Source organism: Mus caroli, chromosome 19 (genome assembly GCF_900094665.2).
Source record: "Mus caroli chromosome 19, CAROLI_EIJ_v1.1, whole genome shotgun sequence".
Lineage (NCBI taxonomy): Eukaryota > Metazoa > Chordata > Mammalia > Rodentia > Muridae > Mus > Mus caroli.
The window spans coordinates 8,457,050-8,474,508 of record NC_034588.1 but is presented as its reverse complement, the minus strand read 5'-3'; the positions used below and the strand labels follow the sequence as shown (position 1 = coordinate 8,474,508).

Here is a 17,459-nt window from a genome sequence, read left to right as displayed (position 1 = left end):
GCATTGGAAATGTAAATGAAATAAATACCCAATAAAAAAAAATCCTAAATCTCAGGCCACCATACTTTCCCACCCCTGTTCCTGTGCAGGGATGCTAGCCCCTGACCTAGAAACACTGTTAGCCTAAAAAGATCTCACCATAGCCTATCATTCAGATACCATGACAAGTCTGCTTCTAGGCATTATGGGTATATGAACAGCTTACGTTTCACTCCTTGGAATATTTCTATTTTATTAGAGGCTACCGGTGGGAGTTATTTCCTGTTATTACAAAGAAACTGGAAGTGGCACTTTTCCCCTGTGTGGTCTTCAAAACAAGCTCTAAGTAAATAAAACTTTGTGTCAGTGCCTGCAATGGATACTCCACCTTGGATGTTTCTTTCTTCTTCATAACATCAAACAATGGGATGCTTCTGCCACATAACACTAACCTGTGTTTGAATAGTGGCACATCCAGTCATATTGAGCTATTCCTACCTATCTGACACATGCTCCCAAGGAAAGTATTCATCCAGTAGGTCTTTACTAAGTTCTGCCCACTTACAAGCCACAGCACGATTCTCCATATCCAGCACATAGAAGGTACCCTAAACTAAAGAAGATACAGCTATGCCTGGAGAGGATGGGGAGGTGGGAGGAGGAGTGTCAAGCTGAAAAATTTTAAATGCAGTATTCAATTTGAAAAGTTCCCCCTCTCTGAAATTCAATTCCTTAACGATTTTACATTAGTCATCGACAGATTCTCAAATAATTAGTCTTAACCAATTTCTCATGATTAGGAGATAATTTTAGTGTCTCTTTAAAAAGAATAAAAATTCTTGTGAGCCTCCCCCAAGAATCCTCCATCAATGTAGAATCAAATCTCATTAACCAATGGCAGACATGTTTATCAAAGCAGAAGGTATTTCTCTAGCTTCAAGTTAGGTTTTCCTCTCAATTTTTATTCTTAGAAAAACAATTTTGTAACCATAAAGAACAAAAGCTTTAAAAAAAATCACTTTCACCCACTGGCTAGACACCTACCCCACCAGTGAAGAGACTGATTGGTTCCATGGTTTGGGGACCAATAATGAGACAGAAGAATACCAAGGAGGCAGGTGGTGGTACAAAGCTGCCCACCTTGTGACAGCTCGGAAGCAAAAAGATGGCTGCAAAGGTTTAGGTTCCAATAGCCCTTCAACGGCATTTTGAGCTTAGGCAGTAGATATTTAGAGGGCATTTAAGATCCAAATCACAACATATGATAAGGAATACTGTTAAGAATGTTATAAAGACAAGACAGAGATCTGCAACTTCAAAAATGTTAGTGCCTGAATGAAGAAAATAAAAATGTGTTCAAAGATAATTAGTTGGACTCCAAGTAAGGAATAACCATTTCAACAATTGCTCATGAGACTCATGATAGCCACACAAAATTAAATAAATAAACTGGAAGTTTACTTCACAGAGTATTAAAAAAACTAACTCAAAATGGATCAGAAGCATAAATGTACAAGCTACCATTAAAAAAAAATACCTAACCAGTACCCCCAGAGCTCGTGTTTCTAGCTGCATATATAGCAGAAGATGGCCTAGTCAGTCATCATTGAGAACAGAGGCAGGCCCCTTGGTCTTGCAAACTTTATATGCCCCAGTACAGGGGAATGCCAGGGCAAAGAAGTGGGAGTGGGTGGGTAGGGGAGCAGGCTGGGGGGAGGGTAGGGGGGACTTTTGGGATAGCATTTGAAATGTAAATGAAGAAAATATCTAATAAAAATTTTGGAAAAAAAATACCTAAAAGAAAACTACAGACTTAAAATCTGTGACCCTGAATTAGACAATAGTTTCTTTTTTTTTCATTAGATATTTTCTTTATTTACATTTCAAATGTTATCCCCTTTCCTCATTTTTCCCTCCGAGAAACTCCCTTCCCCTTCCTCCTCCCTCTGCTCACCAACCCACCCACTCCTGCTTCCTGGTCCTGGCATTCCCCTACACTGGGGCATAGAGCTTTCACAGAACCAAGGGCCTCTCCTCCCACTGATGCCCAACAAGGTCATCCTCTGCTATATATGTGGCTAGAGCCATGTATCCCTCCATGTGTACTCTTTGGTTGGTGGTTTAGTCCCTAGGAGCTTTGACAATAGTTTCTTAAATAATCAAAAGAATAACCAAATAACAAAGATTAAATGCCATCAAAACTTTAAAATTTTATAATTTTTTAAAAGATTTTAAAATTATTTTACTTATGTGCACCTATGTGAGCTTGTGTGAGATTTTTTGTACCATATGTGTGCTGGAGTCTCCTGGAACTAAAGACAAAAGTGGCTTTTGAGCTGCCGTGTGGTGCTAGGAACTAAACCCAGGTCCTCTGCAAGAACAGTAAACACTCTTGTTTGGTTTTTTTTTTAGATTTATTTATTTATTTTAATATTTATGTTTTTATTTTATTTTACATATGTGAGTACACTGTAGCTGTACAGATAGTTGTGAGCCCTGCATGTGGTTGTTGGGAATTGAATTTTAGGACCTCTGCTGGCGTTTGTTGGACTCACTCGCTCTGGTCAACCCCACTCGTTCACTCCCTGCTCACTCCAGCCCAAATATTTATTTTTTTTAATTAGGTATTTTCTTCATTTACATTTCCAGTGCTACCCCAAAAGTCCCCCAAACCCTCTCCCCCACTTCCCTCCCACCCCCACTCCCACTTCTTGGCCCTGGCGTTCCTCTGTACTGAGGCATATAAAGTTTGCACGACCAATGGGCCTCTCTTTCCACTGATGGCCGGCTAGGCCATCTTCTGATACATATGCAGCTAGAGACATGAGCTCCGGGGTACTGATTAGTTCATATTGTTGTTCCACCTATAGGGTTGCAGATCTCTTTAGCTCCTTGGATACTTTCTCTAGCTCCTCCATTGAGGGCCCTGTGATCCATCCAGTAGCTGACTGTGAGCATCCACTTCTGTGTTTGCTAGGCCCCGGCATAGCCTCACAAGAGACAGCTATATCAGGGTCAATTAAGCCATCTCCTAGGCCCTGAGAATTTATGACTTAAAGGACACAAACTTTAAAAGTGTAAATACAACTCACATAAGGGGGAAACATTTACAGACCCTGAATCTAACAAAGGTGCTGTCACCAGAATTTAGAAAGAAAGCTTAAATTAATTTAACGTGGGGTGATGGAGAGTAGTCTAAACTTTTAAATTAGAAAATGATTTGAACATATTCTTCTCCAAACAAATTGTACAAATGGTCAATAAGCAAATAAACCATTCACTATAATTATTCACTAGGAAAATATGAATAAAAACCTCAGTGTGAGACAGCCTCACATTCATGAGATTGGCTATCAACAGCAAGAAGCAAGAAAGTGTTGCTGAGGAGCTAATGGTATTAAAATACCCATAGAATACTGATACATATATTTATGTAGTCTCTTTGGAAAATTATTTTCCAATTACTAAAAATACTAAATGTAAAGTTTCCATTTGACCCAAGAGTTCACTACCAGGCAGATAGATGCCCAAGGAGGATAGAACTATGAACACACAAACTTGAGTACAATTGTCCATAGACAAAATAACTACAAAATTGGAAACAACTCAAATATCTACCAACTAATGGGTGAACAGGAAAAACTATGAAATTTTCATCTACCAAAAGAAGGCACTCCTCATTAAGGCACTCATCATGTTAAGGAACAAGTAGCCATTTTAAAAGTTCATATGTTGTTTAATTCCATTTACATGGCATGCCCACAATGATTTCCTGAGACCAAAAGTAGAGGAAAGCCATGAGGGGATACTAATTGTGGAATTATAGAATGCTGATGTTTCCTCAATCCTGTGTATCAGTTTTTCAAAAAATACCTAAAAGAGTTAATTTTATGGTATTTGAATCTCCCATTGATAAAACTGTCTCTAAAAGGTATCGTGATATGAAAGACAGTCAGGAATGACTAACAGACATAACAAGCCCCATTGCTAGGCATCAAATAATTGTTGGATGATATAGCATAGGAGGGAACTCAGTAAAGGTGGAATCTGACAAGAAAACTTCATGAAACAGCAAGTATTCTGCTGGGGGGGGGGGCGCTAATCCAGCATCCAGAATCCAGAGGAAGGCAGAGAAAGTGGGCATGTGATGATCAATGATGATGGAACCAAAAGCTACTGGCTTCTGGCAATGTAACTCCTGCTGATAGCATCAGGGGATTAAAAAAAAATTAAATTACTTGAGTTCTTTTCTCTCTGGATCCTGGCTAAGCTAGAGGCTCAGGGTTAGTTAACTCTTAATGAGCCAGTGATAAAAAATTTAAAAAAAATTTTTTTTTTTAAAAGGAAGGAAGAAAGCCAGGCGCTTTATCCTTAGGCCTGACCTAGAATGAATGTTTTTCTTTGATCACAAATTTGTCCCAAGCCTACTCTTACAGCCTTTACTTACTGTTCTATAGGGAGGGGCCACATTCAATTCTTGATTCTAACTTTATTACATCAGTCTGGCAAAACAACTAAAACCATCTCCTTAATCCTTTTTTCCTAAAATTATTTTAATCAAATCATGAATGATACAAAGTCATCAATTCATCCAAACATTAATTCATGAAATTCTTCATGTTGATCTTCAGGAAATTTGCCCAATAGGGTGGACTGACACCCAAGAAACAATAGGCTATGTAATAATGGCAGAATAAGAATATCAGCAGTGAGAAGCAGTCCTGGGATGAAGTCTCTAGGGTTGTGCCTTTCCCGAGTACACCCATCACAGCCATGCAAAATGGTGGGCCATTTTCAGGAAATTCACTTGCTTGCCATAGCCTTTCCTAGATGGCTTCCATCAGTATTCAATTCAAATTTGAATTGAATCTTAGAAAATAGGTTTAAAAAAATGGAAAGGGAAAAAGAAAAAAAAACTATCATACATAAAAGGAAAATGAAAGTACATGAATTAGTCCCTTGATATGATGGGGTGGATGAGAGTCCCCGGATAGTGATGCTTTGTTAGGAACGCCTGCATTTACCTGTCAGCAAAAGAACAATTTATAAAGGAGCAACTGGGGCCACCTAAGAAGGTAAAGCAAGGACTCGGAAATGTCTTAGTTACTTATCTGCTGCTATGATAAACAAAGTAACTTATAAAAGAAGTAGTCTAAGTGGGCTTATGATCCCAGAGAGAGTTTATGATGGTGGATTGAAGGTATAGCAGCGGGAAGCTGGAGCAGCAGCTCACACCTTACCTACAAGCAGAAGGCAGAGAGCACAATGGGAGTGGCTAGGGTCTTTTGAAACTTCAAAGCCCTGACCCCAGTGACTCCACCAAAGCCATGTCTCCTAATCCTTCCCAAAGAATTCCACTATGCCATATGCCAGTACTCAAACATATGAGTCTATGGTGGCCATTCTATTCCAACCAGCACAAGAAGCTGAGGAGAAAAAGCCTCAAGGGGAAAAGGAAGAAGCAGAACACTGCTGCAGAGAAACTCTCTAGAATTGGAGCTGAGCAGAGGCCATTGGATCCAGGGTTAGGGGAAGCAACTTTGGGGAAGCATTAATAAGAAAAGACAGTACAGTTTGTGGAAAGTAATATGCTATGAAAAATTCACACTGAGAGCTGACTCTGCCTTTCAGATGTCTTTACTTTAAAGGAGAGTGATAGGCAATGGTTTGCATAAGAATCTGGGCAAGAAATGGCTCTGAAGGCTACCTCTTTTAGCAAAAATAAATGAAATGTATTGCCTGCTACCATGTAGTGTCATTCTAAGGGCAGAGGCAAGATGTGAATAGCGTTGAGAGACTCCATTGGGTCTACAGAATTCAGATGTGTCAGTGGTTAAAGCAAGGTATGTAATGCATATGGGGCACTAAAGATCAGTCATGTCACTCCTGGTTTGTTGATGTCCCACTGGTGTGTTGACAATAGCGTGTGGCATTCACCATGTGCTTGATCCTCAGCTTTGACAGGAATAATCACTATGGCTACACAGTCAAAATAAAATTTCAGGCTGTAGCATCAAGAACAAGGACACAGCTCCAGGGAGCAGCTGAGAGGTAAATGGGTGCAAAGGGTTCAAAAGCTCTTGTCATGGAACAGCTCAGACAGGGAACAGCTCAGACACGACTCTTCATTAGCTCCCACAGTAAGTTGTCATGGACCAGCTCAGACATAACTCTGTGTTAGCTCCCACAGTAAGGGGCCACCCACAGCTAGCCAGAGAAGCTCTGCCCTCATCTTTGGAGGAAATGAAACTTGATAAAATTGGCTTTTTCATTTTACAGGAAACAGCTGCAGTGAATCTCAGCATATGACAGGAAAAGTGTGTGTGTTGCAATATGTTAGAAAACTTTATTGAAACTTCTTCAACCAACCAACACAGAAATTCTTTTAAATAAATTCAATTCTTGTGCTTGTCAAAAATAATAAGTAAAGCTCACTCTAGGATGTATTTATAGACCCTTCACCACAAAGAACTGCAAGAGAGTCATTTGAACATCTTTTTCTTAGATGCACTCACTATCCTGCATTAATTCCTTACTTTTTCTTACACTGTAACATGTTTAAATTTTTACTATATTGTAGGTGAAATTTTTCTATCTTAGAGTTAAGCAAAATAATGACATGTCTTAACAAACCTATATGAAAGGTTCAATGAAGTATTTAGGTACATGACTAACACTTGAAAAAAGTGCTAGAAAGGATATTTAAATTATGATGTCAATGATAATGATAATAACTAGAGCCAGATATTCACTTTGGTGAAAGGCCATAGCGGAAAAACTTCCTAAGAGGAGATGTGCCATCTTCACCTCTTCTGCAGAGAACAATGCATTGCTGTGGGAAGTGAGAAGGGTGTTTGATGATGCAGGTCAGGGACACCCTTGTGTCTAATTCCTCACTTCTATTCTCTGACAGAAAGATAGGACAGGACTCTATTCCTTTCCTGCCAGTCCCAAGGAAGAATTTTTAAAAATGATTACCAGGACTCTGGGCTCTCATTCCTTTTGATAAGTGGGGCTTAGAACTGGAAAGGAATCCATGAGTGTGGGGTTTCAGTGAGAATGACCCCCAAAGGCTTATATTTTGAATGCTTGATCCACCATTGATAGAACTGCTTGGAAAAGATCAGGACGTATGGCCTTCACTGGGGACAAGCTTTTAGGTTTCAAAAGCCCACACCATTCCCAATTAGGTCTCTTCCTCATTGTTGTGTCTCAAGATGTGAGCTGCTACTGCTCCAATGCCATGCCTGCCTGCCTGCCTGCTGCCATGCTCTCTACCATGATGGCCACAGACTCACCCTCTGAAAGTTTAAGCCCCAATGAACTGGTTGTGTTGGTCATGGTGTCTTGTCACAGAAATAAGAACATAACTAAGATAGGAAGAGAGTACAAGGAGGACATTCATGGCCAGGAGTGTGTGAAACAAAACTAAATTCTGCTTTAAACCAAGGATTGCACCTATGCCATAGAGAGTCCAGGCCCTGCATCTTACAACAAGGTCAGTGCCCATGTATGTTCCAGGCTAACCGCCTCCCTGCCTCCCTGCAGACCCAATATGCTTTTCTGGTGAAGAGGCTAGATTGCAGGACTGTGCCTTGCCCTGAAATCTTAGACACTGCTCTGCTGTTGTGAAGAGACACCATGATCAAAGCAACTCTTATAATGGAAAATAATTAGGGCTTTGCTTACAGTTTTGGAGCATTAGTCCATTACTGTCATGGCAGGGAGCAGGGTGACACGAATTGCACTAGAGCAGTAGTTGAGAGCTACACCCTCATCCACTGGCTGCGGGGTTGCAGGGGCTGGCCTGTTAGGCTTCTGAAACCTCAAACCCTATCCCCAGTGACACACTTTCCTCCAACAAGGACACAGCTCCTAATCCTTTCAAGCAGCACCACTCCCTAATAACTAAGCATTCAAATATATGAGCCCAAGAGAGCCATTCTCATTCAAACCACCATACTTGGATCAGTTCCCCTCATTAAGAAGTCATTTTCTTGAGTGCTAACCTCAGCCTCCCGAGCACTTGCTCAGCCAATAATCTTCAAATATCTACATCAGATTCCATTCTTCAAGAACCTGGGGGAATCATCTCATTACAATTTTCTTCAGCAACACTTAACTCACCAAATTCAAATGCAAAGACTATGCAAACTTCCCTACAAAGGAGAGATATGTGAGGGAATAGATGTGTTAATGAACTTGACTTAATCTCTCCACAAGATAAGCATATACACAAACACCATATTGCATACCATGAGCATATGTGCAATTTTTCATTCACCAATTAAAATAATTAATAAATTAATTCAGATATCAATTCTATGCACATTGGGTTTCTTCTAGGTCAAACATTTTGAGAGGAAAATATTTCAAATCATATGTATGTGAACCTCTTAATCATAAAGCCCTGTGACCTAAATCAAATATACAGATCCCACAGACACACTCCTCACAGCAGGCTGTTCCCCTAACATCTGTGTACACTGTGACAAATCTGTCATTTCTCCTCTATGGTTGCCCACTACCCTTGCTCCCCACATCCATTTCAACTCAAGCTTTGAAGGTTGTTGCAGGATATTTCATCAATGTGAACCCGGAGGTTTTGTTATTTACTGGAAAAAGATGTTTTTAGTTGTGGTGTGACTCGGGATTAAATAAAGTCAACCATAAGTCAAGAGGCAGAGCAAGCAACCAGTCAATAGGAAGTGTCTATAGGATTATTAAGAAAAAAGCATAGAGAGTAAGAGGGAGTCAGGAGGATGGATAGAGAGACCCACAAGATGGGGAAGGGAGAGATATTCAGTATGTAGGAGGTTTTTTTTGAGACTCTGTGCGAAAGGGGCATTTCTTCTGGGAATGCAGAGCAGAATGGTCAGCTGGGAGCTTTCTCTGCCTCTCTGAGCTACCAGGATTTCACCCCAGCTCATGAGTTTTCATTGATAAAATCAAATGATTGAGATTTGTTTTAAAAATAGAAGATTGTTTTCTCCTGCCTCTAAGACAATAATGCAGCATCTTGGCATCCTCTCTAGGCAGCAAGCACACTGAGTGTGTTATACACTCACCCCATTTCACCCTTACAACCACTCTTTGAGGAAGATATTGATATTTCTCTATTTCCTGGAGGTTAGCCAGTTGGCTCTGGGGTGCAAGGAAGCAGAGGAGAATCAGGAATCAGAAACAAAATGTCTTCATTAGATTCCAGAATATTCTTCACCTTCATGAGTACTTCCTTCTCTTTTCAAACACTAGTTTTTTATTGGATATTTTCTTTATCTACACTTCAAATGTTGTCCCCTTTCCCGGTCCCCCACCCCAGGAACCCCCTATCCCATCCCCTCCTCCCCTGTTTCTATGAGGGTATTCCCCCACCCACCCACTCCCGCCTCCTGGCCCTTGAATTCCCCTACACTGGGGCATTGAGCCTTCACAGGACCAAGGGCCTTTCCTCCCACTGATACCGGACAAGGCCATCCTCTGTTACATACACAGCTGGAGCCATGGGTCCCTCCATGTGTACTCATTGGTTGATTGTTATTCCCTGGGAGCTCTGCAGGGGGTGGGGGGCACGAGGGGGTCTGGTTGGTTGATATTAGTTTTCTTTCTATGGGGTTGCAAACCCCTTCAGCTCCTTCAGTCCTTTTTCTAACTCCTCCATTGGGGACCCCATTGGGGACCCGAGCTCAGTCCAATGGTTAGCTGTGAGCATCCAACTCTTTATTTGTCAGGCTCTGGCAGAGCCTCTCAGGAGATGGCTATATCAGGCTCCTGTCAGCATGCACTTCTTGACATCCACAATAGTGTCTGGGTTTGATGACTGTATATGGGATGGATCCCCAAGTGGGGCAATATTTGGATAGCCTTTCCTTCAGTCTCTGCTCCATACTTTGCCTCCATATTTGCTCCCATGTTATTTTGTTCCTCTTTCTAAGAAGAACTGAAGCACTCATGTTTTGTTCTTCCTTCTTCTTGAGCTTCATGTGGTCTCCTCTTTTTAATCCTCCAATGTATGACCTCATATCTGTCTGGATTTTCCACTGCTTTTGATTTTATTTTATGGAAATAAATTTAGATTCATGTATTGCAATTTAAAACAATACAAGAAGTTCCTGGACACTCTTCTGCTTTCCCCGGGTTCAGGGAAGCAGTGTTCATAGGAACCAAGTTAGAGTTTAACTTGGGTGTTTATCAGCAAATAAATGGGTAAGTCAGGGAAATCAGATTCAGAAAGAAAAACGCTGTCTTTTTCTCATTTGTAAACCCTATATTTTACATAGATACACAAAACCATTCATTCATACACAGAGAGAGAGAGAGAGAGAGAGAGAGAGAGAGAGAGAGAGAGAGAGAGAAACTGTCTAGTGGAAAGTGGTAGGGGAGAGAAGAATTAGGAAGGGAGTAGGGGTGTATATGGTCTAAGTAAGTGATCTGTTTAAAATAAATTATCCTTAGGAAACCCAATACTGTGTACAATGATCATGCAGAAGTGTATAAATAAAGTGGATTACTGTGTTATTTCAGTAGCTCTATTGAATAGCTGTGGAATTTGCCTTGATGCTACTCACAGACTTGTTTTTGATTTTTTTACTCACAGACTTCTACTCTCCTATGCTTTATCTGTCAGAATAATCTAGTGATTCTGAAAATGCAAGATGCTTTCCTTCAACTAGAAATGAAATTTAAAATCTCATTGTGGATCCATTTAATCTGAACAGGTACATGAAGACTGGTGTTAAGAAAATCTGCAGTTGAAGTGTTTAAATGTACACAGTGCTGATGTAATTACTTTCTGACTAGCTACCATTTTGATCAGGAATGGAGATGGTGAAACAACCTTCTGGTCATGAAACACATTCTCTAGAGGCTATTAGTGCTGAGAAGTATCAGACTCCTTTGTGCTTAAATAGCTATGAGGTTTTTCTTCTTTGAAGCTCAACCACATTACAAGTAAAATGAAAGTCATTACCATGTTAGAAATATTTCTCATCCTAATAGAAACACAATGTACACAAAAGCATCTGCCACTGTTACCCTTCCATGCCAGATCACTAGTGAACTGGGAGGACTCTGATGATGAGATTCTAAGGCTGGACAGGTAGGTCCTCTGCATAGTTAAACCTGTCAGACAGACAAGAGGGGAAGGAGAAGGACCTAAAGAAAACAGCCTAGAAGGGTAGCAGACACATTCTTCTATGTTCAATTACCAAAGTCTGGACTTTGGCCTCCACAGAGCTGGACCTCAGCAAACATTTAGTGAGTGTGCATATATGCTCTGCTCTTTAATACCAGTGCTAGACACATGACTAACTAATCCTTAAGTGTTGGGAATCACACTCTTCATCAGGCTCATACTTTAAGGCCAGAATTTTTATCCCACAGAGACACATTAGACAAGTATTATTATGGAGTTCTCAATCACCTGTCACATTCTGAAGTTGCATGGTTTCAGAGAGGAAACATTTCCATGCCTCTCCAAGATTCCAAGCTAACTTTCCTGATAGTGCAAAAGGAAAGAAAACAATCGAAGTATAACTATCCAAAACAAGTGGGGTTGGGTGGTAGGGGGGATTAAGCATAAAGGGCAACACCTGGTGGCAGAATCACCAATAAAACATTGTTTCTGCACATGGCAGGATCTTTGCACGGAACTCACAGCAGCTGTGGCTACCTGCAGATGTGTGTAAGATCAAGCCAGCTTTTAAAAAAATCCCAGGATGGACAGGGGAGGAAATCTCCACCCCTGGCTAAGGCGTTATTGGTAATTGGTGACTACAGAAAAGGAAGAACCTGGTTTCTTCAAGTATGCAGCCCCTGAGAGGCTGCCCCTGCTTCAGTAGATTAGTACTGGCAACACTAGGTGGGCTCAGTGGGGTTTGAAAAAGAGTTCAAGGACTTGGGAAGGGACAGCTGTAGGAGAGGGGAATGGGCCAGAGGAAATGGGGTAGAGTTAATCAAAACACATTATATGCATGTATGAAACAGAAACTTGTATTATAGTTTCCTTATTTCACTAAGTAAGTTATGGACCTTGTTAAGAGATGGCCATCTGTTTGCTCTTTATTGCTGTAATAAAACACTAACCGAAACCAACTAGCAGAGGAAAGTACATATTTGCTTTGTAGGTTACAGTCCATTACTGAGTAAACTCAGGGCAGAAACTCAGTGAAGAATCCTGTAGGTGAGCACTAAAGCAGAGACTATAAAGAAACATTGCTTTCTGGCTTGCTCCCTGGCTCCCTTTCTCATACACCCCAGGCCTACCTGCCTAGGGATGGTGCTGCCCATAGTGGGTTGAGCCCTTGTATATCAATTAGCAAATCAAAAATGCCCCACAGGTTCTTCCAGAGGATATGGGTTCAATTCCCAGCACCCACAATACAACTCAAAACCATCCGTAACTCCAGCCCTAGGGGATATAATGCCCTCTTCTGACCCCTGCAAGCACTCGTGCTCATAATGTGCAAGCACAGGCATGCAAAACACCCATAAAGCTAAAATTGAAAATTAAAAAAAAAAAAAGTAAAGTAAAAGCCCATAGACATGGCGATAGGCCAATCGGAATGAGGCAATTCTCCAGCTGAGGGTTCCCTCTTCCCAGGTTACTACAGGTTTGTGTCAAAATACCAAAAGTATGTGCATGCTTCTTGCTTTTCCACAGAAATTACTCCAGTCAGAAAGCAGCCCATGTAAGGAATGAAACACTCACCACATATGTGGAGGAAGTACGCCTGAGACCTTATTCTTCAGCACTTACTAACTGTAGTCCCCTGAGAAAGTGAACTTCCTGTGACTCACTTCTCGAAAGTAAAGCTGGAATAGTCTCCCAATAAGTCCTGTCTGCTCCTAGTGACATTAGCCATGTGGCAGCATTCACGCGTGCTAATAATAGCGACAGGACGCTGCCACCAGTGTAACTTTTCCAAGCTGGTTAGTGATACTACTTTAACGTAGAAAAAACAATTCCTAGGACCTTGATTGACCTAAAGACTGTTCCAGAATTATGTATGGTGAGCCATGCAACAGTTTAGCAAAAAAATAAAATTAAATTTAAAAAAAAAAGTTTTCTCTGTGTGTTTTTACAGAAAGAAAATACACATTTTATGTCAAAACTTAATGTTTATTGACACCAGTCACCTTAATGCTTCACTATTTTATACAGGTATTCTTACACTTGGCCGCTGCCTTATGAAGAGACTCTCTACCTGAAGGTAAGTCTACGAGGCCAGCAGAGGGGGGACAGGAGACTTAAAGAACACTGCTCATTGTCCACTTCACTCCCTTACTACCCAGCTGAAATGAGTCAGGGTGTCCACAGGGTTCCTTCTCAGACAGCAACCCCGAGTCCTTTGCCCCGCTAAAATAATTCTGATTTCTTGTTCTTTTAATGATGCCCATCCTTTGAGCAGGACCATTGACTCAAACTGTCACATTCTAAGGTCCATAACATCACAAATGCTCCAGCATCATGTTGTCTACTTTAGAAAAAATACATACAAATACAAAGCCAAAAGAGAAAGGAAACCACCATTAATACACAAAGGTAATTTAAAAGCAAACTCTTTTAAAAAGTCCTACTCCTAGCCAGGAAGCTATTCACGATTGATGCTGCTAGGAGAAGGGAAATGTATTTTCCTCAACCGAATGGCCCTTGGTATCTACCATACTCCAGGACAGGCCACATGGTCAGGAGTAGTTGACCTACTTGGACTCCACAGTTGGTTGGTTGGCTGTCCATTTTTAGAGAGAGAAAGAATATGAAGTCTGGTGGTTGGGGAGGTGATGGGGACCTGAGAGGATTTGGGAAAGTAAAAAGAATAAAATATTCTTTTCCATATATATATATATATATATATATATATATATATATATATATATATATATATTATATGAGCATATATTGTATGAAATTCTCAAAGAATAAATAAAAACAATATTTTCAAAAACCATTCTTTCCTAACCATTCATGTGGTGGTGGTGGTGGTGGTGGTGGTAGTGGTGTGTGTGTGTGTGTGTGTGTGTGTGTGTGTGTGTGAAAAGAATTGACACTGATCCCACTTGCTCATTGGATCTTACCACATGTGAAACTTGACAGCCATGGGGCTTTTAAAGGCAAGAATATACATTGGATCTCTGTTCTTAGGACACTTGTTTGCACCTCTAAGATGCAATTGAACATTGAATAGTTAGACTGCCTCCAAAATTATAACATGACAGTATTGAGAATTATAAGGGTTGATTGACCTGTAAAGGTGTTAATAAAATGCTAAGTTAAAAGGGTGTAGTATAGAAAATCTACACAATCTACCTTAATGTGGTGAGTCTTTACAAAGCCATGTACATCTGTATGTAACATGAATCCTGGCATACGAAAGTTTGCGAATCCTGATGAATCATCCTCAGTAGCAGTGTCCAGGTGTCCAGAGTGCAGGCACTTTTACTCCTCCTCTTTCTGTTCTTCATTGTCTGTGTTTTACAGTTGTGCTTGTCTGGTTTAAAAGGCACTCGAACGTGGTGTGGCACTGCTTTAGTGAGGGTCAGAAAGCTAAGGGGCTGGAGAAAGGAACAAGAAGTGTCTGGAAGTGTTACTTCCCGGCATAAGTGAGTCAGAACACACTTCCCTGCATAAATACAAACTACAACGCATTCTCAAATTTACAAATGGGGTGAAAGTGCATAATGAAAGGACTTTGGAACTATATAAAGATGGGATAGGCTCGCTTGAAGCAAGGAAGTAAAGGCACTAATAAATTCCAGATAAATATCCAAGACCAGAGCAGAACATATAGCTGAGAAAGAGAGAGCCCAGAGGCGCTGGGAAGCTGCATAAGTCCACTGAAACCACCCTGCCTTTCTCAGTGGGTATGGAACGGGGCTGATCTGTTTGGGTGGGTTTGCTGCCACATTCTACTCTCTGGGTGGGAGAGGTAAAGCCAATCTTAAATCTGTATTGAGACAGTTGACGAATGAAAGAGAAACCCAGAGAGAAACATGGCAATTACTACAATTACTACTAAAGGCACTCCAAGCGAATCTATAGATGAATACCCATGTGTGTAAATCTAATGCTAAGAATAGTGGATGCAGATGTATGAAATTCCATGAATAGTAACCAGCAAGCAGGAACCCTTGGTGACAGTGTCGTGATCGAGGGTCCACACATAACAGACACACTGAAACACACAGTTTCTGAATATGATTCACTAAGGAGGCTTCTTTATGGAAAATAAAGGCTGGGAAATCACCCTTCACTGGGTCAGCATTTTTTAATATTTGCTGAAAGATGATGTTTTCAGACATATGTCCTGCATGATTCAGTTAGAAGTGTCTATGAGTCACTGTGATGTTTCATTATATGCTATATAATACATTCTAAACAATAGTATCATTTTCCTTCTTTTCAAACAAAGGTGGAAAGGAGGTGCTAAGAAATTACAGTCATATTTTCCCATCTTTACTTGAATTAGTTCACCAACTGGTTTTTCTCCTATTGCTATAGTCCTTATGCTTTATAATTCAACAGAACTTTGGTGTTTTTATTTATGTGTTCATGTGCTTGAAAATAGTTGTAGTAGTTCTCATTTCTCAGAAAAAAAAAAACTGGTTGTAAATAGCTTATCATTTACTAAGAGAAAAAAATGTGCTAACTCCTTTAAAAAAAAAGAAGAAAAGAAAAGAAACAAAATTATGAAAATAGACTCAGCACTGAGCTGACTGACTTCCCTTTATGTGGATCCTCATTTTGACTGGAGGATCCGTTTAGGTCCTCATTTTGATTGAAGGATCAGTTTGGATCTTCATTTTCGTTGGAGGATCCGTTTGGGTCCTCATTTTGATTGGAGGATCAGTTTGGATCTTCATTTTGATTGGAGGATCCGTTTGGGTCCTCATTTTGATTGGAGGATCAGTTTGGATCTTCATTTTGATTGGAGGATCACTTAACCCTGTTTCCCTGGCATCACTTCCACATCTACATACTAGGTCATTTTCATATGAACCAAAAAATGTAGAACTGGGTCATTTTCTAATCATTTTCTAAAACTTCAGCAGTTTGGGCACAAATCCATCCTGAGATGGGTTTTACAGAGTTAGGTATTAATAGTCTGTGTTCCATGTGAAACTTCCATGTTCAAAAACTAGAACACAAATAAGAAGTCTTAAAATTTCCCTAACAAAGTTATCAGAGACAAAAAATATACTCTGTGTGTGTGTGCATGTATGTGTGCGTGTGTGTGTGTGTGTGTCCCTCCCTCTCCTTCCCCTCTCATAGAACAATCATTTAATTCTATACTTTTTAAAGCCCAGGGAAATTCTTGTTCTGACTTTATACACCCATCTCCTGTCTCCTTGCTCCTGGCATTGACCTTTTGAAGTTCAACCCATTTCACCAAATGGACACGCATCCTCTATTTGAAATAAGATAATAAGAAATAAGATGGGTTTTAATAACACAATAGTCACTGCCATTCACCAAGCTCTTGACCTATGCTGGGAACTCTTACAATGGCTTTATGAAAATTGTCATCATTCAACCTTTATTCTGACCATTTAAATGGCAACATCCATCCTTTTACAGCTTAGATACAGGCACTAACAGAAATTTAATTGAGAAAGCTACTCAAGTGAAGTATCAAGTTGGAGACTAAAAATAGCTGGAGTAATCTTTAGTCTTAGAAACTGCATCTCTGTCTTGTCACTAGCCAGTATCTGCTCACTTGCTCTCTCCTATTTGCATAAACATTGATGACAAGGTGTCCTTTAATTTCTCTTCCTGGTAAATGTGTTGTTTCTGTATGTTTTGTACTGCTTAGGTGACATAATGGCATCTTCCCAGACTACCTACCCTGGAATGCATGGCATTCCGAATCCTTACCCACCAACAAGATCCATGGCTTCTCATCCTCAACCACCTCTGGATTTTTTAAACGTAAGAAACCAAGTACAGACTGGGCAAGTTTCCTTCATTACATCACCAGGAATCTTCCCTAACAAACAGCTGGGTCGAGAAAATGTGCCAGCGGTAAATCCAGCTCTAGGAGCAGCAATAAGCAATGTTAAAGATGCAGCAATAGCACTTGGGGTAAGTGTATTTGCCACTAGAATTTTAATGTTGCCTTTGCAAGGCTTTTATGCATCTGCCAGTTATAAATAGCATATCAACCAATGAGCAAACACATGTAAGGACTATTCTGTTAACTGTGTCTCTCTCAGGAAGAAATGGTCAATCTGTGTATGAGTCACCCTAGGTTCATTTATTTTAGATTCAGATACGAGTCTAAGAGTTGACAGAAGGCTCTCCCTAGCAGGAAGATCCAGGAATGGTGACATGACTAGAGCCAATTACTTCTTGATTGGTCTCATTGCCTCTGAAAGTCTTTTTAGGGAACCTTACATTTGTCTTGGATCAGTTATTAATATACATTTCTATAAAGACAAATTAACTTTAAAACAATCATTGATAACTGTTTTTTTTTTTTTTT

The 17,459-nt window shown here is 40.3% G+C and overlaps 1 protein-coding gene across 1 annotated transcript in view; it reads left to right on the top strand.

The window, feature by feature from the left end:
- Positions 1 to 16,798: 16,798 nt before the first annotated feature.
- The window catches only part of Ms4a12 (membrane spanning 4-domains A12), an 8,693-nt gene continuing 8,032 nt past the window's right edge, over positions 16,799 to 17,459 (top strand). Inside the window, exon 1 of the mRNA XM_021152450.1 lies at positions 16,799 to 17,059. Within this exon, the coding sequence (XP_021008109.1) occupies positions 16,799 to 17,059 (261 nt within the window). The remainder of the gene's footprint in view (positions 17,060 to 17,459) is intronic.